Source organism: Corythoichthys intestinalis, chromosome 15 (genome assembly GCF_030265065.1).
Source record: "Corythoichthys intestinalis isolate RoL2023-P3 chromosome 15, ASM3026506v1, whole genome shotgun sequence".
NCBI classification, from domain to species: domain Eukaryota; kingdom Metazoa; phylum Chordata; class Actinopteri; order Syngnathiformes; family Syngnathidae; genus Corythoichthys; species Corythoichthys intestinalis.
The window spans coordinates 17,188,728-17,214,495 of NC_080409.1; the positions used below are offsets into that span (position 1 = coordinate 17,188,728).

Here is a 25,768-nt window from a genome sequence, read left to right on the forward strand (position 1 = left end):
GAGTACATTTTTTGGATGACTAATTTTACTTTAGCTTGAGGAATATTATTTTGAAGTAACGCTACTTCTAACGCTTACTTGAGTAAAATATTTGACTCCACCCACCTCTGTTATTCACAAACCTGGTAGGATGCAATAAAGTGCACTGAACTGAACCCGTCTGGTCAATAATATTTTTGAAAAAAGCTCCCATTTGAACGGCAACAGCAGTGTTACAGTCATTGATTGCATATGAGCTATATGTTCCCATTCATACATTTGAAGGAAATTAATTGTTTGCATTCATAAATAAACAGCTAGGTTTGTGCGTAAACGTTAAACTCAACCTTTTTTTAAATCCCCCTTTCCCCCTGCACGCACGCGTACAGCCAATCACAGAGGTGGAATCCAACCAAGAGCCCACCAACAACCCACCCAAACCCGTTAAAAAGCAGGACTTGTAGCCTCTTCGCGTTCGGAATCGGGTCATATAAAGACGGTTCCGCGTGGTTGCTAGTCGACGACAAGAGAAAACAAAAGAAAGACGATATGGGAGGTAAGTGAGGAACGCTATTCACAATAAGCAAAAGAATTAGCCATTCTACTTTTGCATTTCGCATCAAATAGTTTGAGGAAATGAACGCGAGAGGGCTGTTGTTACTTACACTTTCGATTTAATTTTAAGTGCGTCACTGTAGTGATTTTATTTTAGAAATTGGCATTTATTACAAATACAACAACATGCAACCGCAATACAATAAAAACATTGTTCCCCTCTTGTTGAATGCTTTCACCTGACACTTTCAGTCTGTCAAAGAGATATTTTGTGACGCAAAGACATTCATTTGATTGCTGCCAGCCCCTCCCAGTTCAACATAAACGGACATCTATTGCAGTGTGTGGCAGCCAATAAGTTAAAATGATTGAATACTCATATATATATATATATATATGTATATATATAGAACAGGCCAAAAGTTTGGACACACCGGCTAATTCGTGCATTTTTTTTTTTTTTTTTTTTTTTTAATGCCATGTGAGTTGAGTTCTGTTATGAAGAAACACCCTTCACTATCAATTCAAAATTCTTTTATTGACAACGATGTGGGAACCCTAAAGAGCAAGAGCACAGCTGCTTAGCCATAGTTTGCTAAATTAACTACATGAAAGAAAGAACAAGCAATTGCTAAATGATAACATATGGATCTCTGTACATCCAGTGGGGCAAATAAGTATTTAGTCAACCACTAATTGTGCAAATTCTCCCACGTCATAATATTAGAGAGGCCTGTAATTGTCAACATGGGTAAACCTCAACCATGAGAGACAGAATGTTGGGGGGGGGGGGGGGGGGGTCACATTGTTTGATTTTTAAAGAATTAATTCCAAATTAGAGAGGAAAATAAGTATGTGGTCACCTACAAACAAGCAAGATTTCTGGCTGTCAAAGAGGTCTAACTTCTTCTAACGAGGCTGCACTCGTTACCTGTAATAATGGCACCTGTTTTAACTCACTATCGGTATAAAAGACACCTGCCCAAAACCTCAGTCAGTCACACTCCAAACTCCACTATGGCCATGACCAAAGAGCTGTTGAAGGACACCAGAGACAAAATTGTAGACCTGCACCAGGCTGGGAAGACTGGATCTGCAATAGGTAAAACGCTCGGTGTAAAGAAATCAACTGTGGGAGCAGTTATCAGAAAATGGAAGACATACAAGACCACTGATAATCTCCCTCGATCTGGGACTCCATGCAAGATCTCACCCCGTGGCGTCAAAATGATAACAAGAACGGTGAGCAAAAATCCTAGAACCACACGGGGGGACCTAGTGAATGACCTACAGAGCTGGGACCACAGTAACAAAGGCTACTATCAGTAGCACAGTGCGCCGCTAGGGACTCAAATCCTGCACTGCCAGACGTGTCCCCCTGCTGAAGCCAGTACACGTCCAGGCCCGTCTGCGGTTCGCCAGAGAGCATTCGGATGATCCAGAAGAGGACTGGGAGAATGTGTTATTGTCAGATGAAACCAAAATAGTACTCTTTGGTAGAAACACAGGTTTTCGTGTTTGGAGGAAAAAGAATACTGAATTGCATCCGAAGAAGATCATACCCACTGTAAAGCATGGGGGTGGAAACATCATGCTTTGGGGCCGTTTTTCTGCAAAGGGACCAGGACGACTGATCTTTGTAAAGGAAAGAATGAATGGGGCCATGTATCGAGAGGTTTTGAGTGAAAATCTCCTTCCATCAGCAAGGGCATTGAAGATGAGACGTAGCTGGGTCTTTCAGCATGACAATGATCCCAAACACACAGCCAGGGCAACAATGGAGTGGCTTCGTAAGAAGCATTTCAAGGTCTTGGAGTGGCCTGGCCAGTCTCCAGATCTCAACCCCATAGAAAATCTGTGGAGGGAGTTGAAAGTCCGTGTTGCCCAACGACAGCCCCAAAACATTACGGCTCTAGAAGAGATCTGCATGGAGGAATGGGCCAAAATACCAGCAACAGTGTGTGAAAAGCTTGTGAAGAGTTACAGAAAACATTTGGCCTTCGTTATTGCCAACAAAGGGTACAAAACAAAGTATTGAGATGAACTTTTGGTATTGACCAAATACTTATTTTCCACCATGATTTGCAAATAAATTCTTTAAAAATCAAACAATGTGATTTTCTGTTTTTTTTTTTCCACATTCTGTCTCTCATGGTTGAGGTTTACCCATGTTGACAATTACAGGCCTCTCTAATATTTTCAAGTGGGAGAACTTGCACAATTAGTAGTTGACTAAATACTTATTTGCCCCACTGTATATAACTCAATAGACGGCAAGACACAAGTAGTTGACACAAAATGGAAACAAACCTACAGGAATACGAACACAATGCAACAGCATGAACAGCTCATAACACCACTTTTTCTCCCCTCACTGGGAGGAATTATTGATGCAGGCAGGCGCTGCCCCCTAGTGGCCAGTGGCACTCTCTTCATTCATATTAAGTGTGTGCCCTAGTGTGGTCATTGTTATTACTAGGCCTGAACGATATTGGAAAAAACTATTGCTGCGATTTTTTGGGGGGTTTGCGATATTATATTGCAATATTTTTTAAAAAATGTTGTTGTTTTTTTTTTCCAAAGAAATTTTCACTAGATGACTTGAATAGCTGTTTGGAAAGACTTTGGATGACTCACAATGACCAGTGTACAGTGATCCCTCGTTTTTTGCGGTTAATGGGGACCAGAACCCGCCGCGATAAGTGAAAAACCGCGAAGTTGCGCACCCTGCCCCCCAAATTTTCATCTTTTTGTGTGTATGCTCAATGTATTTATTCAAATGTAATAATTATGATCAGTTTTGAACATAACTGTCCAACCAAATCATTTTTGAACAAGAATAAAGTACTGTAGTAGAAAAATGCTTGGCTTTATTAAATACTTCTGTTTATCTACCTTAGCTGTGACTCTTAGTGGACATGTAGAAATTCCAAACTCCTCATGATCACTTCTGGCATTTAATTTGTATGTCTCAAACGTCTCCACACACACACACACACACACACACACACACACACACACACACATTCATTCCAAAGCGGCTTCCTTGCAGAAACTGTTTAACAAGTTAAACGATGATTGACAGCTGCTGCGCTGTGATGTCCGCTTCTTTGGCAAGATCAAAGATACCAGCATCGTTAACTTTAATAAGCAAGTGCTGCAGTGACTGTGAGGTTCAAAGAGCTGGTAGAGGGAGGGTGTGAGGCTCTGCGCAGAGCAGAAAGCAGGGCGTATGTGGATTAAAAAAAATAAAAACTATCACACGTCCTTGCGATGGGACTATCGAGCACGCACACATCGCGATGGCGATGTTTAAACGATATATCGTTCAGGCTTAGTGATTACCCATTGAATTCACCTGTTGTGGCCTGCTCCTTGTGTGTTGACCAATCCGCTGCCTCTTGTCTCACCCTTCTGTGCCTCATTGTCTTGTTACCCTATGTCTGTATTTATGGTCCCCATGTGCAGTCTGTTCTTGTTGCGTCATTGTTGGTATTGGTATCCAAGCCCTCATGTTCCCCATCCTCTGCCAAGTTTTGATACCTGGTTTTGGTTTTATCCCCCTTGCTTTTTGTTTGAACTTTGTGTTTTTATGTTCAATTAAACATTTTTGAGATCACCGCTCTGCCTTGCCTCCCCATTTCCCTGCATTTGGGTCCACCTCGCTGTCGACAACTTGAGTTTTCTTTATTTTCATGACTATTTACTAGTGATGCACGATAATGGATTTTTCAACCGATACCGATAAACGATAATTTCCTCCTCATTCCAACCGATAACCGATAATGTCAAGCCGATAATTCTATTAAAAGATTTATGTAAAATTTTAAAGTATCCACAAAAGAAAATATTACTGTGCAAAAATATAATTTATTGCTCGTTTTTTCAACACAATGTATGAACAAGTCGTCAATTCAAACATCTAAATAATGACAGATTGTCTGACATTGTGTAATGGTAAACCTTTGGCAACAATTACTTACAGAGTAAATACCTAAGTTGCACAAAAATGTGTTTAAAAGTAAGCCATTCCTAACATATATAACATTAATCCGCTGCAAAACACACCTCCTTAAAACTAGTCAGTTTTAAGTGTAAATCTATTGGCAATAAGTGAAATTATCTGCCATCGCTTCAAGTGTATTTCTCTCAGATTTCTTGGAAGAAAAATAGCTAGCTGAAAATAATCTTAACAGCCTTGTTTTAAGCAATACATTATTATACTTAATCCTAAAAAAAAACTTGAAGAAGGAAAGATTTTGAATAATATTTGTGGCTACAGAATATTGATTTAAGAATTTGATTATCTACTGTGACTGTAATTGAGCAAAGAAATAAGTTAAATAAATTGAAAAGTGATTGCTAATGTTATATGCTTTGTTGCACACTGTGAAAATGATTACCTCAAAAGAGCGAGATGTCATGTACCCATTCTGCAGCGCTTTGTTTACATTTGCGGCTTTCACGACATTTGCGTTACAGCAGCTAAACTGCTACACGGCAGTACTATTTGGACGGAGTTGGCGCTCGCATCCGTGTGCGTGTTGTTTTGTGCCTGAGTTTTATTAAGCCGAAAATAAAGGCAGCGTTACAAAGTCATCTGACCGCTCGTCATTTCACATTCTGAATGCATTATTGACTGGCTGACTTCGTTTTCTCCATGTTTAAATTATCTTATAACCACTGTGCCGTCATGATAAGCTTGCTTACCGGACATCACTTTTTCATGAAGAATGGTGGTCGTATAAACTGCATTATTTCTTTTATCCAGGGCTTTGGTTCTCGTGTCATTAAGGTAAAAAAAAAAAAAAACTTTTTCTCGTCTCGGCGGCAGCTACATTCGTACCGGATAATCCGCCCGGCCGGTTCGCCGCGGCGTATTCAGGTCCTGGCTCTGCTCGGACGCCGTGGGGGAACGCTCGAGAAACCGGGGTGTTCGCCGGAGGTCCAGAGGCCGGGGAACCGGGCTCGGCCCGCCCCGCCTATGGCGAGGCGGCGGCGGCCTGCCGGACTGGCCAAAGCGGCGGGCTCCGTCGGAATTTGCCACCCGCCTTGGGCTGCATTCCCAAACAGCCCGACTCTGTATCGTCACAAGCCCTGTAGTTTAGCTTAGTGTTTACAATAGCTTTAGCATTCCTGCTAGCAGCAGCCTCGTATATGTTCCAAAATTCTTTGTGATGCAGTTTTAAATGGCTGCTGGGTTAGTGGTTTTGAATGAGGACGCGTTCTTTCTGCCTCGTGGAACTTGTACGGTACATGTTTCGCAGATGGCGAGAGCGTCGTTTTTTTAGTAACAGCCGCCATAATATTCAACTACTTCTTGTCTTGTAACTCCGCCTCCTCAACCCCTCCTCCCTCAGGGGCTTTAGAGAGGGGAGGGGTTGAGGAGGCGGCGTGCTGAATTCTTCGGTTGAGCACATTTGGAGGCAAAATCAAGTATATAATTATCGGATTGCATTATCGGTTGAATTTTTTTATTATCTGGATTATCTGTGTGACGTCATAATTGCCATTATCGGCCGATAATTATCGGTGACCGATATTATCGTGTATCTTTACGATTTACATTGTAAATTCTCGCTGAAGGTAATAAAACTTAACGAACATGTGTGGAAGCATGTATTTGGCAAAAAAAAAAAAAAAAAAGGGAAATAACTAAAAGCATGTATAATCTAGTATCTTTAAAGTAGAGATGTCCCGAGCCGATATTTAGATCGGATCGGACGCCGATATGGGCAAAAAAATGCGCATCGGTATTGGATCGGAACACGGAAAAATTGCGATCCAGTTTTTTTTTTTTAAAAGTTCGGTCTGGGTTTTCCAGCGCACCAATTTACATAATCCATTCCAGTTTTGCTTCGGTTTCCCTAAAATCCGGTCCGCATTTTACGGCACACCTTCAACACACTACATGTACACTACCGTCTCCCAATTTACCGAGAGACTTCATCGGTAAAAATGTCAGCTGTGTGGGATCATTTCACCTTAAAGGACAACAAAGAAGAAGAGTCAGAGTGCAACATATGCCACAATAGAGTCAAGCGAAGTGGTAAAGCTGTAAGAAGTTTTAATACAACCAACCTAATCAAGCATTTAGCGACATACCACCACAAACAATATGAGGAGTATGTTAAGAAAACCGAAGACAAAAAGAAAGGTCCTACGCAACTAACATTGGCAGAAACTTTTGCTATGTGCGACAAACTGGCACTCGACAGTCCCAAAGTTCAGGGAATAACAAGAGTCATTGCCGAAGAATTCATTCTGGATGACAAGCCATTATCTCACGTGAGTAAAGACTCACCATACTCCTAAATCGGCAAAATCTTGACTTGACTCTTATCTTCAAAACAGTTTTAAAACTTTCACATGTCGAAAGTAGACAGAAGGGAAATTATAGAATAACGGGAGACATTTTAACAACTTTAACAGTTGATTCGCAAAATTAAATGAATTGAATGTAGTTTAAAGCTGCTGATACAGAATGGAGACTTGAGTATTTTATTTACTGTTTTAAAATGTTGATACTGAAATAGACATTTATTTAAACATTTATTTAAATTTTATACAATTTTTCTAACTAATGCACGAAACATTAAAAGCATCCAATAGCTTGGGGGATTTGTGGGATTTTCCACTGAAGTTGTTGGTGTGTTTTGCTTTTTTAAGACTGTTTACAATATAATTTGCACGTTTTACTGACTGACTATGCCATTTCTATTTGTTATTTATAATGTTTTGTGTTTGTCACTGAATAAACAGGTCAGTTTCTTGTTACCAACCGTTGTGTGTTATTCAAACTCACCTAATTCAGCTGGCTAGTTGTTATCAAGAGTACTAAACCTTTTTCAACATGAGTCTGACAACTAAGTAAGGAGGCTAAATAACTTTAAGCTTTAACACATGCTCAGATACGTCAGTATCGGATCGGAAGTGCAAAACAATATCGATATCGGATCAGAAGTGCAAAAACCTGGATCGGGAACTTCCCTACTTTAAAGTAGCCACCCTTTGCTCTGATTACTTTTTTTTTTTTTTTTTTTTGTACTCTTGCCACTCTCTTGATGAGCTTCAAGGAGTTACCTAAAATTTATTGCTTTATCAATGGGGTTGGGACATTTGTATTGCATTGAATGAGGTGTGTCCAAACTTTTGGCCTGTACTGTATATTTATACAGTTGAAGTGAAATGGCTACAAATAACTCTTTTTGTTTCATCAGCCAGTTCATCTACTCCAGCGAGTAAGTATTTTAATATCTCAATAAAAAAACAAAACTATCAATTTAAGGTGCACTAACTTGCATGTTTGACTGTACAGCCGGTATGCTTTACCCTTCACCTGCTGGGACAACCATTGGCTATGATGTACAACCAGACGCGCAACTGACCTCAATTTTGCAGCCAACTGCACCATCTGGAACACAGGCAGGAACTGCAGCAGCTTCTGCTCCACCAGGAACAAGTAGGCATTGGGGACTTAGTGGAACCATTTGAATACTGTAAATCCCAAAAATTATGGCAAATTCTGAACCACAGTATATGGCGGGGGTGTACTCTATACTGCGCTTGACTGTTAATTGCATTAGTAGCAGTTAGTAGAGATCAGGTTGCACTGATCACCAGTTTTTGAAAAGCCTGACCCTAATATCAAATTTTGCTGATTCCATTTTTTAACAGCATGCATCTATATTTCAGCCCATTTTTTACTGTAAAACATGAAATGTGAGCCAAGACTGTTCTTTTAACTGTACATGCCATAGATCAGGGATAGGGAAACCGGTCCTCAAGGGCCGCAGTGGGTCCTGGTCTTTGTTACAACTGATCGTGCACAGGCAGTTTAACCAATAAGGGGACCGGGGAAACAAGAAGCACCTGACTGCAATCAACTGATAGCACTTGTAAGACAACAGATTGGTGAAAGTGTCCTTTTCATAGGTTACAATAAAAACTGGGCCACACCCACTGTGGTCCTTTGTGGACTAGTTTGCCCCCCACTGCTGTAGATCTTTCAAAAATATTTGAAAAGTTGATAAGTTCCAAACTACTGAATTAAAACTTTCGTAAATAAAAATGCAGCTGTATTTCACTTTTCAAAAAGAAATTTGTAAGGTTTAATGAAAAATAGACGAATTCATTTTTATAGGTACGACAAGGGCCCTCTGAGCCGAGCGACGGAGGGGTTGCTTGCGGTGTACAATGTTGGAAAAGTTCATTTTCTACATGAACTAGTTCAAATTGCAGTTCACAAATTTTAAAATTAACTGTTCAGTTCATAACTCAAAATTTTGAACTGAAGTTAATGGTTTAAAAAATCAAATTTTGTAGTTTTTTTTTTTTTTTTAATTATTTTAACCTCTGTAGTGTTTCTCCAATAATTGCTGCAAGCTGTTTTTGACACTCGATATTGGAACCACAGCAATAATTTTATGCCAAATGCTAGCAGGCTAATTTGGCTGACTGATTTTTGATGCAATAGGACCTGTCATATTTTTAGGGATCAACTGCCCCAAACCCCCCCCAAAAAAAAGAATTATGAAATCGGCTCAAAATTTGTCGAGATCTCTGCAGTAACTTCTCAGAAGTGTTAAGTCTACATTGTAATGTCTCTCCTCTCGTTGTAGGTTCAAGTTCCTCTACTACCGGAATGTTTTGATGCCTCTGTTCTGAATCATCATCATGGAGCCCTCAAACAGCATGTCCATCATTTCAAATGAATTTACAAATAGTGATTTGTAATCTAAATTTAACGGAATTATGTTGCTGAAGGAAATGTTACGTGTGATCAGAGTGTGGAAGTCCACAAGTAAAGAATAATACATCTATTTGTCAGCAAGAATTTGTTTAATGTCACAAGGCCCTTTAACATTAAACGTACGTGTGCATTCATAAAGTTGTATGACAGGTTGTGTATTCCTTAAAGTGACCTATCAAAAGCAAAAATGGCATGCTTCAATAAAATCAAATAGAATAGGTTGTTCAGCAGTTTTGTAACATTTTCAGCAACACACGAGAAATGCTGTTACATCTTTTTGGTAAAAAGTATTTGTCAGAAAGTTCACATACTGTATCGTGAAAATGTACGATTTGGCACCTGCTGTATATGCAGGGCTCGGGATAATTGTTAAAGGTTATATTTTCTTTACTTTATTAATCCCAAAGTACACTTTTCTTCACTGCCAGGTATTAATTCGTTGCATTACACCACAAATAATACATTGGAAATATTCATTTATGGCGGAAAACACAGACAAGACTGAAAAAGCAGTTTCTGCTCTTGCACTCCTCTTTAAAAGAAACTGCTGTATTTTAAGCCAAAACAACTCTTGTGTTTGATTGAACAATATGTCTATATGCTGCCATAGCATATTTATGGCGCATTAGGCCCCTGAACTATTTTTAATTTGTCCATTTTACCCTGGAAACCCCCGTTTAGACGTCGCGCAACCGCTTTTGTTTCAACCCAGCCATAAAACGAAGGTAAATAATTATATTTCTTATTCAAAATGTATAATTAGGGCCCGAGCACTAAGCGTGCGAAGGCCCTATTGTTTTGCAAAGGATTATTTTTTTTTTTATTTTTTTATTTTTTTTTTTTTTTCAGGGCAAATGAAAACGGCCAATTTGGAGGCCTGAACATGCACGAAAAGTCACCAAAATTTGCACATACGTCCGGAAAATTGTAAATTTCGATAATTTTGCAACGTTGCAAAAAAATATAACAAAATGGCTCAGTGGCGCCCCCTTGAAATTTTAAAATTGGCCTATAACATTAGGGTCTGTCAGCGTAGAGCAATGAAATTTGGGGGGTCTATACCTTGTCCAAAACCGCTCCAAAAAAGCATTTACACGCATATTCCAAACCCAACAGGAAATCGGTTATTTTGGATCAAATATGAAATTTTTATCGATTTACAGGGTGCACATTTGAGACCTTTTCGCCGAGGGAGTTAGTTGGATCATCTTCAAAATTGGTGAGACTGTTCAGGAGACATATGAAATCTTAAGTTTTGAAAATGGTGCGTTTTCATTCACGGGTCTGACCTGGGCGTGGTGCCAAAGTCGACCATTTTTTCGGCAAAATGACAAATTCAGTAAATGACTTATAGTTCCTTGACACAACGTTCAATCTTTTTCATATTTGGCATGTATGTGTAGTATCCCACCCTTAACACGAGTGCATTGAAATATTACCCATTAGGTCTAGCGCCCCCTAGTGAGAACAGGAAATGCCTTTTTTTACGAGACAGGTTCCTCCTCCAAGGGAAAAAAATCTGTTGACCTCAAACCTGCATCAGGGGAGCCTTAAGACCTGTGTTCAGGTGCCTGATGAAAAATATTGAGGTTTCGTTGAGGCGGAGGGGTCCAAACAGGAAAGTGAAAATGAACGTCAACAATTTGTCACGCAAAAAACTTTGAACAGTCATAACTCGGCAGATATACAACATATCTGCGCCAAACTTCCCGTGTTTGTTGAGAGTCATACCCTGAAGGTTCTTGTAGGGGTCATTTGCATCAACTCTACAGTGCCAACTAGTGGCGACAGAAAGAAGTTTTAAAAAAGGCCTTTCCTATTGGGTTTTTTCAACATAGAGCAAGGAAATTTGGGGAGTAGATACCTTATGCAAAACTGATCCAAAAAGTCTCTTGCACCCATATTCCAAATCCAACAGGAAATCGGGTATTTTGGATCGAATGTGAAATTTTCATGGGTTCACAGTAGGAGTTTACATTTGGAGGCTTGAATATGCACAAAAACTTGTACAAATTTGCACATACATGCGGCTTTAGATAACGTTCGATAATCTTGCAATGTTACGAAAAAATGTAGCAAAATGCCTCAGTGGCGCCCCCTTGAATTTTTCAAAAAGGCGTTTCCTATTAGGTTTTTTTAACAGAGAGTGATGAAATTTGGGGAGTCGATACCTTGTGCAAAACTGCTCCAAAAAGTCTCTTGCACCCGTATTCCAAATCCAACAGGAAATCGGGTATTTTGGATCGAATGTGAAATTTTTATCGGTTCACAGTAGGAGTTTACATTTGGAGGCTTGAACATGCACGAAAACTCACAAAAATTTGGACATACATGTGGCTTTGCATAACGTTCAATAATCTTGCAACGTTACGAAAACATGTAACAAAATGGCTCAGTGGCGCCCCCTTGAAATTTTCAAAAAGGCCTCTCCATTTAGGTTTTTTCAACGTAGAGGGATGAAATTCGGAGAGTCGATACCTTGTACAAAACTGCTCCAAAAAGTCTCTTGCATGCATATTCCAAACCCAACAGGAAATCGGGTATTTTGGATTGAATGTGAAATTTTTATCGATTTACAGTGTGCACATTTTACACCTTGGCACCTAGGGAATTAGTTTGATCATTCTCAAAATTGGCGAGACTGTTCATGAGGCATATGAAATCTTAAGTTATCAAAATGGTGTGTTTTCATTCATGGGCCTGACCTGGGCGGGGTGCCAAAGTCGGCCATTTTTTCGGCAAAATGACAAATTCAGTAAATGACTAATAGTTCCTTCACACAACGTTCCATCTTTTTCATATCTGGCATGTATGTGCGACATCCCACCCTTAACACGAGTGCATTGAAATATTACCCATTAGGCCTAGCGCCCCCTAGTGAGAACAGGAAATGCCTTTTTTTACGAGACAGGTTCCTCCTCCAAGGAAAAAAAATCTGTTGACCTCAAACCTGCATAAGGGAAGGCTTAAGACCTGTCTTCAGGTGCCTGATGAAAAATATTGAAGTTTCGTTGAAGCGGAGGGGTCCAAACAGGAAAGTGAAAATGACTGTCAACAATTTTTCTCTCCAAAAACTTTGAACAGTCATAACTCGGCAGATATACAACATATCTGCGCCAAACTTCCCGTGCTTGTTGAGAGTCATACCCTGAAGGGCCTTGTAGAGATCATTTGCATCAACCCTACAGCGCCAACTAGTGGCAATAGAAAGTCACTCGTTTTTCCAATACATGTCCAGTTCTTTTCAGGTTGGTCATTGTAATTTGAAGACCTATTGTAATACTTATTTACAGCCCATGTCCACGTGTCTCTGTCTGTTGCCGTGACGACCCTTTATTCGCCATTTAAAGGAAATATTTTTTTTCAAAGACTCAGGCAGCTTATATAGCCACAATATTTGGCACACTTCGTCGAATTGGCCCAGTTAGAAGATTAATTTTGGTTTTGAATAAGGGCTTGGCTGCACAGCTCAGTAGTGGCTCCTTTTTTGTAGTACTCTCTCCAATAGGGGTTTTTATCTCTTGGGTGTGGGAATGTAAATAGGCGACTTTCGAGCATGTTATGTTCTAATGAGATGATTAGAGAGGAGCATCTGCCAACACCCTGACCTGCACACAGTCCGAGTTGCGTGACGTCCGAGTTGCGCTAGATTGCGAGGGCCCGTTCAGTCCTGCTTGCAGGCCTAGTTTTTAGTTTAGAATCAATAATTGATGTCTAATCTTTCGTTTAAAAAAAGACTTTAAAAAATTATTAACTCGCATATTTTTAACTTTTAAACAAATTACGTCACAATGAAATGGTGTCTGTAAAAAAAAGTTAAGGATCTCTACCTCATAACTATCGCTTAATTGTATGTTTTTTGTTACTGTCGCATTTTCTCCAATATGTTAGATGATAAATAATGGATCCAAACAAAGAAAAATTGTGGGGGGGGGGGGGGGGCGATGACATTTAAAAGGGTAAATATATGAAAATGAAGATCTCGACCGCTCCTTGATGTCTGCGATTTCTGCATCGGGACCCTTGATATATCACCCCTAAAATCCCCCCAAAATCCAACTGTGGCCATTCACATTTGTGTCTTGACACTCGGTGATATATGCTACATGGAGTTTTTGGATCGAAACAAGGTAAGTACGCGATAATATATCGTTAAAGTCATGGCGTCTGTAATTCTGCTCTCGCGTGCTCTCACCTCCAGATAGGGTTTTGCTGTTTCTTTTTCTTTTTTTTTTTTTTTTAAATGCCCTCCTGTTCAAAAGTTTTCCTCCCCCAGAAAATTGAGATTTTAAGCTTTCCAATGATGTATCACGCATGCATATAGGACAATTCTGAGTTTGGCCAAATTGGGAGTCTCAGAGCGGAACTTCAAGTCACCTGAGTGTTTTCCGCCATATGTATAATCCTTTATCGGACAGTCATTTAACTGATTGGCTGCCATTTGATTGAGGTTTGAATCAGAGAGTCAGAATGGATTAGACGTCTTGGACTGTCAATGGCACTGAAAATATGAGCACTCACAGCCAGTCCCCACAGTTTAAATGAAAATGGCAGGCAATGAGTTAAATACTGTACTATGAAGTTTTAAAAACTACAACCAGTGTTTTATTTTGTTTTTAACATTTTATATGTAATAAACATTTGATTATATACTAGTATGTAAAAATAATAATAATAATAATACAGTAGTCACTAAAATTGGACTTCAAGATTAACCCTTATTTGTTTAGTTTAATTATGTGCAAACGACGTAGGTAACTGCTCATGAAAACATTCTTTCAACACCCTAAAAGAAATGTCAACACCCTTGTTACATTTTAACTCATTGGCTGCCGTTGACGGCACAGACGTCCAATCCATGTTGGCTGGGAAGGAAAGCTATCGCTACTAGCTTCCAGTAAAATTAGATTGGACGTCTAACGCCGTCAGTAGCAGTAAAACATGATCACTCAATGCGAGCCCTCCCAGTTGATCTGGAAATGGATGACTTTCAATGGCAATTAAGTTTCGTTTCTTCAAAAGAGTGCACCGCACAGACGCCCTGCATTCTTTCGCTTTCGTTTATCCAGAATCGACACCACATGCGCATGAGATTGCAGTATATAAATAAACCTGGCCAAACGACAAGGAGAGGAAAAAAGCGGAGAGCAAGAAAACATGGACTTGTGTGAGTATCGCTTTCTCTATCGCTATCGCTTGGCGACTGAACCACGGGATAGAGTTAGATTGAACCCTTGTTGTTTGATTATTTTCAGTGACTGTTGCCGGTGTTGCTGCGGGCGCAGGTAAGATGCTTGACATGGAAAGCACATTAGGCGTCATAAACAGCCGCACAAGTTGTTGTTGGCGGCTTTAATTACACGTGCGCATTTACAGATTGTTTTGCTACAATAATGCTCCCATACAGCTGCCTCGGTGGTTGCGGCTCCTGTGGTCCTTGGGGCTGCCGGATTCACTTCAGCTGGGATAGCAGCGGGCTCCTACGCAGCAGGCTGGATGTCAAGCGCAGCCATCGCTAATGGAGGAGGGGTGGCGGCAGGAAGCACTGTGGCTGTCTTGCAATCAGCTGGTATTTAAAAAAAAAAAAAAAAAAAAAAAAGGATTGCAGTCATTTATTAATCTTCTGAGAATTTATCCTTACGAGGGTCGTAGGGGTTCTGGAGCGCATCCCGGCTAACAACGGGCAGGAGGCAGGGTGCACCCAGAACTGTGTGCCAGCCACTCGCAGTCTTTTATTTATATTTGGCGGAAAACACTGAGGTGACTTGAAGTTCCGCTCTGAGACCCCCAATTTGGCCAAATTTCAAAATTGTCCTATGTGCATGTGTGATACATCATTGGAAAGCTTCAAATCTCAATTATCTCGGGGCAGAAAAGTTTTGAACAGGAGGGCATTTAAAGAAAAAAATTTAAACAGCAAAACCCTAACTGGAGGTGAAAGCACGTGAGAGCATAATTAAAGACGCCATGATTTTAACGAGATATTATCGCGTACTTACCTCTTTTCGATCCAAAAACTACATGTAGCATGCAGTGTCAAGACACAGCTGTGCATGGTCACAGCTGGATTTTGGGGGGATTTTATGGGTGAAACATGGTAATATAACAAGAATCACGATGCAGAAATCGCAGACATCAAGAAGTGGTCGAGATCTTCTTTTTCATATATTTGCCTTTTTAAACATTTTTTTTCTTTGTTTTGATTGATTATTTATCATTTAACATATCGGAGAAATTGCGACAATAACACAAAAAAAAAAAACAACAAAGCGATAGTTATGAGGTATATATCCGTGACTTTTTTTACAGACACCATTTTTTTCATTGTGACGTAATTGTTTTAAAGTTTAAAATATGCGAGTGAATAACTTTTTGAAGTTTTTTTTTTTTTTTTTTTTTTTTTAAACGAAATATTAGACATTAATTAATGATTCTAAGCTAAAAATGACAGACATTTCGAATAATATGATTAGTTCTTTTTATGGCTAGGTTGAAACAAAAGCGGTCGCGCAACGTCTGTAAACGGGGTTCCAGGGTAAAACGGACAGATTAAAACTAGTTCGGGGACTTAATGCGCCATGAATCTGCTTTGGCAGCATATAGACATATTGTTCAGTCAAACACAACAGTTCTTTTGGCTTTAAATACAGCAGTTTATTCTAAAGAGGTGTGAGAAACTGCTTTTTCAGCTTTGTCTGTGTTTTCCCGCTATATACTGTATATACAGTATGTATATATATATATATATATATATATATATATATATATATATATATATATATATATATATCAATTACACTAACTCAGTTAATGTAAACGTTTGATCCATTTTGACTGGAAGGGAATCGAACATTCGCTAGCAGCCTCTCCCAGATGAAGTATATTTGACGTCTCTCGTCATAAATGAGAGCCGCAAATGGATGTAAATCAAGTCAACAATTTTGAAAAGCTTTTTTTGTGTGTGTGTGTGTGTGTGTGTGTGTGTCCACGAAAACGGGTAATGAACCATAATGTAATTAGATTTATCCATTTAGCCATCAGAAGTGCTTTCTATGGGATTTGATATTTCATACCATGTATCTTTTTCATGTTTAGGTTGCTTAAATACTTAACAATTCACCTATTCATTGTTTCATTGTCAGACCAAAGTTCTTCCTGATATAAAAGTTCCTTTGGCATCATCATTTCTCTCTACAAATTTTTTCAAAAGTCATGAATTTGGCAGTACTTAAGGAATTGTAAAATATACTGTCTCTCACTAATTATATAGACAAGAAAACACAATGCCTGAGTAAAACAAATCTGGAACTAAAGGTGTGACTTCACCACAAGAAGATTTCAAAGCAATATCAAATGATCGTGGTAGGAAAAATCCTAAAATCACACTTTCATGTGTGCAGTCGTGCTTGAATACATAAACATAAGTACATTGTTAGGTTAATCATAACAACAGATTTATATGTTACTCATGTTAGATCTTAGCAGAAATTGTACAGCTGCACTCAGCCTTGTGTCCATGTTCAGTTCAACACGATGCAGTTAGAGGACTTGAGAAGATAGGTAGATTAATGCATTGTTTTTTTTTTTCTTGCTGTAGGTATGGCTGGTTTGTCAGGTGCATTTTCTGCAGCTGTGGCCGGTGTAGGAGGAGCTGTGGGAGGACTTATCGGTTCACTCTTCTGAGGCCAAAACTTTAACCTAATAAGATGCTAATTCACATGTGTCATATGTCATTACGTTACTCATCCTAAGTCAATAAAAACCCAATAAAATGCTGCAACAGTACATGTGTAGTTATTTTTCTGAATTGCTTATTTGTTTCTGGTTCACATGAAAATAGAAGTCTATCCTGGTTAGCCTATGTGCAATGGTGTGATATATATGACCTGGACCTGTTACTTGTCACCAGGGGTGAAAGTGTGCCGGAACGCCGTTCCGGTAAAAGACTCGGGGGTGGAATGGTGCTTTAATCTCGAAAAAATAAGACTGCAACTGTCAAAACCCTATGTTTAAAAAAAAAAAAAAAACTGCCAGGCTGCCACACACGCATTTAATCTCCAAGAAGCAACAGGCATAATAAAGTGCTTGTGTAGCGTAATCCGTTTTCACAGATTTTATTCCACAGACGGCACTGACCTCTCCTAAACTGCAGCTGTTATCTGAGTCTCACGAGTTGTGTCGATATACGCATGAGCGCAGCAAAAAACCCTGGACTCAGTTGTCCGTTCAATCGGCTGACATACTGGCAAGTGATCAGCATAGATAGTTGCTCCGATTGGTACAAATGCACGTTTTCTGGAACAGCAAAACTAGAAAAGAAACAAGGTTGTTGAATCAATGCGATATGAAAGGGCAATGCAACGGAAAATTGATCCGATATTTGAGAGGAAAGTGTTGAAGGGGCCTACTGTATTTAAATTTATTTGCTCTGATAGTTCAGAATATCATCCATGTCAATGTTCACTTTGGACTAGGCCTGTCGCGATAACAAATTTTAGTGTGTGATAATTTATCGCATAAATTATTGCGATATGCGATATTATTGCGCCACCCCCCAATTGTTTTCAAACCAATTTACAATAACACAGTGAGAATACAGTATTTATGAATAGATGAAGTACACTCATTTAAACGCGATAAATATTTACTTTTAAATTCAAAAACACTTGAATACTATAAGGAATCACAACTAAAAACAATAGACCATGCCTCTTAAGTAAAAGACAACAATATTAATACCGTACAGAAACACAGAATAAATAAAATGTGTTTTTCAAGAAAAAAAAAGAAAATAAAATTGCACTTAATAACTTAAGCATTTAGGCAAATGAAAACTTTTCCCCTCATAGCTTCTGCAATGGTGTTCCATAGAGATGCAACGATACAGTTAAGTCATGCTTCCATACGATTTTCAATACAGGGGACACAATTTTCAATCTGATTCAATACATTAAATGCTCTGAAAAAAAATTAACAATTGTATTTTTTTTTTTAAATTTTTTGCTAACGAGCAAAAATTAAATTGCCATCATATAAACATGCATTTTAGTGCATAATATTTATATGCTTACTTCTTACTGATCTGAAGAAATTTTGTATAAAAGTGCGGAGAACAATCTTTACTGTTTGTAAAGTGAGGCGGGGCACACTGTTGATTGCTACAGCTCTCTTAGCAGCTAGGTTTACTACATGAGCAAGACATCCTATTTGTGGTCCGAATCCATCTGTGTCATGTACTGAATTAACAATATTTGCAGCATTATCTATAGTAACTGGTATGGATTGATTTGGCCTTCTTACCTTCCATTCAGTCGTGGCGGTTTATACGGTAATTCATCGATGTAGTATATGGAGTACGTGTCCCATAATCACTCTGGGCTCACGTAGCCAATGGCATGGGACGTAGCACATCTAGTTTGCTATTTCATGATATTTAGTGTGTGCGCGCATTAAAAAAAGTTAGCAAACGCCACAGAAATCACGTCTGCTCATGACTGCACAACACCAGCATATGACAATCGACTTTCATAAACAGGAGGAGTTTGAAGCACAGCGCTTTTAATTTGCCACTCAATGTCCGTTGTCGAAGCGAGGTTGTTCGTAGCAGCAGATGTCGGTAACAATGTTTGGCGGACTTCGCTGTAAATATCCGGTGTAGTGCCGAAAAATAGCCACCCCGCGTGAAATGTTACCCCTGACGGGAGCGCCCACACGTCAACAACACCGGCACGCCGGAGATGGTTCGCAGTCAATCCGGTGCACTGGTGCAGCCAGTATACGTTGAACAATAGGATTTAATGGGAACGATTGGCTCCGGCGCTATTTTTTGCCAGACCTGGAACGGAGATACATTTTGCGCATTTGGTAACAAGGAATCCGAACTTTTAACAGCACGTCTGCCGCACGTGCACGCGAGGCGATAAATCGCAGTGGAAAAATTACCGCCTTCATTTTTATTTATCGTGCGATAAATGGAATTATTGCATAATGCGACAGGCTTACTTTGGACTTATTTTTGTTTATTTATGTTAGGCTACTTATTTCCTTATTTGGAAAAATTCAATGTTGGGGTGATCTTCAAAATACAATTTATTCCATTTCCCTGTACATAATTTTGTGAATGTATGTTAGTTAGATCTTATTATTTAGAAGGGGAAAAAAGTAAATGTTTACTTTATCCTAAATTTTAATGTACATTGTATATTCTTCAGTAGTTAAAATTGAGGTTTTGCATTTAGATTTGAGGAAATGAGGGAAATAAAAATTAGGAAATGGAGGTGGGGGTTACTGCTGTTTTTGTTTATTGTTATTCTGCACATTATTGAAAAAATACAATTTTGAAAATCAGTTTCTCCCGTATGCCTTGTATGAGTAATGCTGTAACCTAATGCATTTGTAAAACCAGTTTTATCTGTGTATGTGTTATAGGTATAATACATTTTCGGGTTGTCACAAAGAACCCAATGCACTGGCACAAGCTCCAATGTGTCTCTTATCTCCATTCCATTATATATGATCATATACAATGGGGCAAATAAGTATTTAGTGAACCACCAATTGTGCAAGTTCTCCCACTTGAAAATATTAGGCCTGTAATTGTCAACATGGGTAAACCTCAACCATGAGAGACAGAATGTGTGTGTGTGTGGGGCGGGGGGGGAACAAGAAAATCACATCGTTTGATTTTTAAAGAATTTATTTGCAAATCATGGTGGAAAATAAGTATTTGGTCAATACCAAAAGTTCATCTCAATACTTTGTTATGTACCCTTTGTTGGCAATAACGGAGGCCAAACGTTTTCTGTAACTCTTCACAAGCAACACACTGTTGCTGGTATTTTGGCCCATTCCTCCATGCAGATCTCCTCTAGAGCAGTGATGTTTTCGGGCTGTCGTTGGGCAACACGGACTTTCAACTCCCTCCACAGATTTTCTATGGGGTTGAGATCTGGAGACTGGCTAGGCCACTCCAGGACCTTGAAATGTTTCTTAAAAAGCCACTCCTTTGTTGCCCTGGCTGTGTGTTTGGGATCATTGTCATGCTGAAAGACCCAGCCACGTCTCATCTTGCTGATGGAAGGAGATTTTCACTCAAAATCTTTCGATACATGGCCCCATTCATTCTTTCCTTTACACATATCAGTCGTCCTGGTCCCTTTGCAGAAAAACAGCCTCAAAGCATGATGTTTCCACCCCCATGCTTCACAGTGGATATGGTGTTCTTCGGATGCAATTCAGTATTCTTTCTCCTCCAAACACGAGAACCTGCGTTTCTACCAAAAAGATCATTTGGGGGGTTAAACCAAAAATGTGGTCACCCAAATTATGATTAGGCACACATTCGATTTTTTATGGTTAGGGTAGAGAGAATGTGTGTAATATATTGTTTATGAAAATAGTTGATCTTGAGGTAAAGGCATTTAATTCATTAGTTTTGTTTAGAAAATAGAATAAGGGTTAGGCTATATATAGGACTATTGTATAAAATAAATTGAATATGAATTTGAATCATTTTAACTTATTTTATTATACTGTTCTAGCAAACAATTAAAAAAGAAAAAGTTGTATGATGTATAACAACCCCCATCAAGTAGTTTTTGATAAATAATCAGAGAAGGAAACTTAACTTATTTTGCACATCATTGAAAAAATACAATTTTGAAAATCAGTTTCTCATGTATGCCTTGTTACAGTTTGTGTAATGCGGTAGCCTAATGTATGTGTAAAACCAAGTTTTTTGTGTTTATGTGTTATAGGTATAACTGTGCCAAAAGCAGTTTTCTCTGCATTTCAGTGTTTTTAGGAGCTTGATTGGACTGCTGGAACGTGAATTTCACCATCTCAAGCCCAGTAACGATTCTAGAATGTTTTGCCTGAGGTGGTAAAATTTTGGCAGAGGTTATTAATCCCCCACAGTGAATAATGTTAAAACGATTATGATGGTAGCGAGCAAAGCATTGGGGGAAAAATATCGAGGTACAGTGCATTTGCAGGCCTGCTCTCAATACAAAGTACAGCTAAATTCCTCAAAAGATCCTCAAGAGGACTAAATTTTCTACTGTATTAATCCAATGTATTACATCAAAAGTAATACTACATTCAAAATCAGTGTTTATTGTATTTCTATGTATACCTTTCTTTATGTCTATTAAAAATGTAAGACACAGTTTTAGAAAAGAGTGTTTAGAAATGTTAATGGGCCTCTCTTAAAAAAATAAAGAACAAATAAAATTTTCCACGCTTCTTTATGAAGAGGCTGAAAATAGATTTTTGTTTTTCAAAACAAAATTCTTTCAGTTTGTCAGGGCAAAAACAATTGGTTGTTGGGACACTAGCAATAATGACTATAATTATGTGTATCACAAAAGTGAGTACACTCCTTGCATTTCTGCAGATATTTAAGTATATCTTTTCATGGGACAACACTGACAAAATGACACTTTGACACAATGAAAAGTAGTCTGTGTGCAGCTTATATAATAGAGTTAATTTATTTTACCCTCCAAATACAGCCATTAATATCTAAACCCCTGGCAACAGAAGTAAGTATACCCCTTTGAAAAAACATACATTCCTAAATGTCCAAATTGAGTACTGCTTGTCATTTTCCCTCCCAAATGTCATGTGACTCGTTACAGGTGTGCTGTCAGCATTGCCGCAGAGATTGAAGAGGTGGGGGGTCAGCCTGTTAGTGCTCAGTGTTTGCGGGCTAACCACGGAACAGCGGTGATATGAACCTTTTAGGGGCCGTTTAAATGGTGACTCTCTGAGAATACGAAAAATTTCAAATTTGCATTTGCGTCTCCATTTGAACAATGTCGCAATTCCGCATGAAAACGATGTAGTATTCATGCCAGGCCCTAGGGGGCAGTGCAGATTTACAGTGCGACAGAGAATGATGCACTTTGACCCCACCAGGCTCCCGCAGCCCGGAAAAAAATTATGTGTTAGTTCATTTCAATACGATGCAATCGGGAGAAAAAGAAAAATAGTCGTTTGGGACAGCCCTAGTTGTACAGTGTCCCAGAACATATTTCCTTTACACCCTTCTCACCTTTTTTACCCTTGACCCATTTTCATGCCTGCTTTATCCATGTGCAGTCTGTTCTTGTTGTGCCATTGTCGATATTGGTGTCCAAGCCCTCGTGGTCCCAATCCTCTGCCAAGTACATTTTGATACCTGGTTTTGGTTTGATCCTCCTTGCTTTTGTTTGAACTTTTTTTTTTTTTATGTTCAATAAAACATTTTTGGGATCACCACCCTGCCTTACCTCCCCTTTACCCTGCATTTTGGTCCACCTCGCTGTCCATATCTTGACAGTTTTATTTTCATGACTGTTTAAGTTATAAATTCTCACTGAAGGTAATAAAACTATAGCCACGTTTACATGCTGACTTTTATTCATACCGATTCAAATCATTCCGAATGGAAATTTCAGATCAGCTGTTTACATGCCACTTCATCTATTCCGTTCCAGCGTTTACATGTGACTGCCTTTATTCCGAAAGGAAGTTTGACAACTGCCGTCTGACATGCGCAGATTAATCAAAACAAAGCGTCACGTTGCAAAACGTGGAGATCGATCGTCGGAGTGCTGCTGCTTTAACTCTAACCCACTTGTTGTGTTTGTGGGGTCGTATCCGCTTCTGCTGTTTTGCTCTTTTGCCTTGTAGTAGCCGGTTTTCCACCGGTTTCTAATCTGGTCAACGCTCCGGTCTATTCCGGCTTCGTGTAACCTCTCGTGAACTTTTTTAAATAGTCCACTGTTCCTCGTTTTACGCCCGTCTAAGCGAGCAATTATATTCAATTCTTTTAAAGTTTGAATTAAATACAATCTTTCCGCCGGACTCCAATTAGGTGCGCTGTGCTTGGAAGCCATGTTGCAAGTGACGTTACTTACGTCACAAAGTGACGTCACCACGTCAGTACGGAGCATGTGCAGAAAGAACGCAACCAGACACCATTCCGCTTCCCTGTATACATGATATAATTTTACTTCTAATCGGTTTGGGAAAAGGAATATTCCACCCCTGTGAATCGGAATGAAATTCCATTCGGTTTGGGCCTGTTCATTCCGAATGAAGTGTTTATATGGAACACATTTATTCGGTTTGAACAAATATTCCGATTGTAATTGGAATATTTGGCTCCATGTAAACGTGGCATATGATTGAACACGTGTGGAAGTACAGTGGTACATCTACATACGAAGTTAATTCGTTCCAGAACCTTGTTTGTAAGTCGAAATGGTCGTATGTCGAGCCGGATTTTCCCATAAGAATACCTTATAATTCCATTAGTTCGTTCCACAGCCCAAAAACCTCCACTAAATCCTTAATAAATACTGCTGGTACTATTACAAATGACAGTTACACATAGCAAAACAAATAAATTATAAATAAAAATCGAATAAAAATAATAATTCCTGTAATAATGTAACGAATCGCGTTCTAATGTGGCAGACGTTTTTTTGCTGTACGTGAATGCACCGCGCAGTTTGTGTAATGCATAATGCATGTGTAAAACCAAGTTTTTTTGTGTCTATGTGTTATACAGTGCCTTGCAAAAGTATTCGGCCCCCTTGAATCTTGCAACCTTTCGCCACATTTCAGGCTTCAAACATAAAGATATGAAATTTAATTTTTTTGTCAAGAATCAACAACAAGTGGGACACAATCGTGAAGTGGAACAACATTTATTGGATAATTTAAACTTTTTTAACAAATAAAAAACTGAAAAGTGGGGAGTGCAATATTATTCGGCCCCTTTACTTTCAGTGCAGCAAACTCACTCCAGAAGTTCAGTGAGGATCTCTGAATGATCCAATGTTGTCCTAAATGACCGATGATGATAAATAGAATCCAAATGTGTGTAATCAAGTCTCCGTATAAATGCACCTGCTCTGTGATAGTCTCAGGGTTCTGTTTAAAGTGCAGAGAGCATTATGCAAACCAAGGAACACACCAGGCAGGTCCGAGATACTGTTGTGGAGAAGTTTAAAGCCGGATTTGGATACAAAAAGATTTCCCAAGCTTTAAACATCTCAAGGAGCACTGTACAAGCCATCATATTGAAATGGAAGGAGCAGCAGACCACTGCAAATCTACCAAGACCCGGCCGTCCTTCCAAACGTTCTTCTCAAACAAGGAGAAAACTGATCAGAGATGCAGCCAAGAGGCCCATGATCACTCTGGATGAACTGCAGAGATCTACAGCTGAGGTGGGAGAGTCTGTCCATAGGACAACAATCAGTCGTACACTGCACAAATCTGGCCTTTATGGAAGAGTGGCAAGAAGAAAGCCATTTCTCAAAGATATCCATAAAAAGTCTTGTTTAAAGTTTGCCAGAAGCCACCTGGGAGACACACCAAACATGTGGAAGAAGGTGCTCTGGTCAGATGAAACCAAAATTGAACTTTTTGGCCACAATGCAAAACGATATGTTTGGCGTAAAAGCAACACAGCTCATCACCCTGAACACACCATCCCCACTGTCAAACATGGTGGTGGCAGCATCATGGTTTGGGCTTGCTTTTCTTCCGCAGGGACAGGGAAGATGGTTAAAATTGACGGGAAGATGGATGCAGCCAAATACAGGAACATTCTGGAAGAAAACCTGTTGGTATCTGCACAAGACCTGAGACTGGGACGGAGATTTATCTTCCAACAGGACAATGATCCAAAACATAAAGCCAAATCTACAATGGAATGGTTCAAAAATAAACGTATCCAGGTGTTAGAATGGCCAAGTCAAAGTCCAGACCTGAATCCAATCGAGAATCTGTGGAAAGAGCTGAAGACTGCTGTTCACAAACACTCTCCATCCAACCTCGCTGAGCTCGAGCTGTTTTGCAAGGAACAATGGGCAAGAATGTCAGTCTCTCGATGTGCAAAACTGATAGAAACATACCCCAAGCGACTTGCAGCTGTAATTGGAGCAAAAGGTGGCGCTACAAAGTATTAACGCAAGGGGGCCGAATCATATTGCACGCCCCACTTTTCAGTTTTTTATTTGTTAAAAAAGTTTATATTATCCAATAAATTTTGTTCCACTTCACGATTGTGTCCCACTTGTTGTTGATTCTTGACAAAAAATTAAAATTTTATATCTTTATGTTTGAAGCCTGAAATGTGGCGAAAGGTTGCAAGGTTCAAAGGGGCCGAATACTTTTGCAAGGCACTGTAGGTATAACTTTGCCCAAAGTAGTTTTCTCTGCATTTCAGTGTTTTTAGGAGCTTGATTGAACTGCTGGAACGTGAATTTCACCATCACAAGAACAGTAACGTTTCTAGAATGTTTTGCCAGAGGTGGTAAAGTTTTGGCAGAGGTTATTAATCCCCTACAGTGAATAATTTTAAAACGATTATGATGGTAGCGAGTAAAGCATTGGGGAAAAAATATCGAGGTAACGTGCATTTGCAGGCTAAATTTGAGGTACATTTAACCTTGTTGACGGAGGTTTATTTTGTTTTTCTGCTCT

General features: G+C 39.2%; 1 protein-coding gene and 1 long non-coding RNA gene across 2 annotated transcripts; both read left to right on the forward strand.

Moving 5' to 3' along the window:
• Positions 1-387: 387 nt before the first annotated feature.
• On the forward strand, positions 388-9,474 carry LOC130931564 (uncharacterized). Its single transcript, XR_009067249.1, has 4 exons — positions 388-535; positions 7,755-7,775; positions 7,853-7,996; positions 9,156-9,474. It is a non-coding gene; the product is annotated as an uncharacterized LOC130931564 (long non-coding RNA).
• Positions 9,475-14,084: 4,610 nt separating this feature from the next.
• Positions 14,085-17,083, forward strand: LOC130931234 (interferon alpha-inducible protein 27-like protein 2A). Its single transcript, XM_057859847.1, has 4 exons — positions 14,085-14,453; positions 14,542-14,571; positions 14,694-14,855; positions 16,884-17,083. Exons 1-4 carry the CDS (start codon positions 14,444-14,446, stop codon positions 16,967-16,969), a joined length of 288 nt encoding a protein of 95 aa, XP_057715830.1. The 5' UTR covers positions 14,085-14,443; the 3' UTR covers positions 16,970-17,083.
• The last annotated feature ends 8,685 nt before the right edge of the window (positions 17,084-25,768 follow it).

What these genes read in the sequence shown, in the direction of transcription:
- LOC130931234 (XM_057859847.1), top strand. An exon ending in CGGTGTTGCTGCGGGCGCAG is followed by an intron (nt 14,572 to 14,693) that starts GTAAGATGCTTG and finishes GCTCCCATACAG; the next exon opens with CTGCCTCGGTGGTTGCGGCT. An exon ending in GGCTGTCTTGCAATCAGCTG is followed by an intron (nt 14,856 to 16,883) that starts GTATTTAAAAAA and finishes TTCTTGCTGTAG; the next exon opens with GTATGGCTGGTTTGTCAGGT.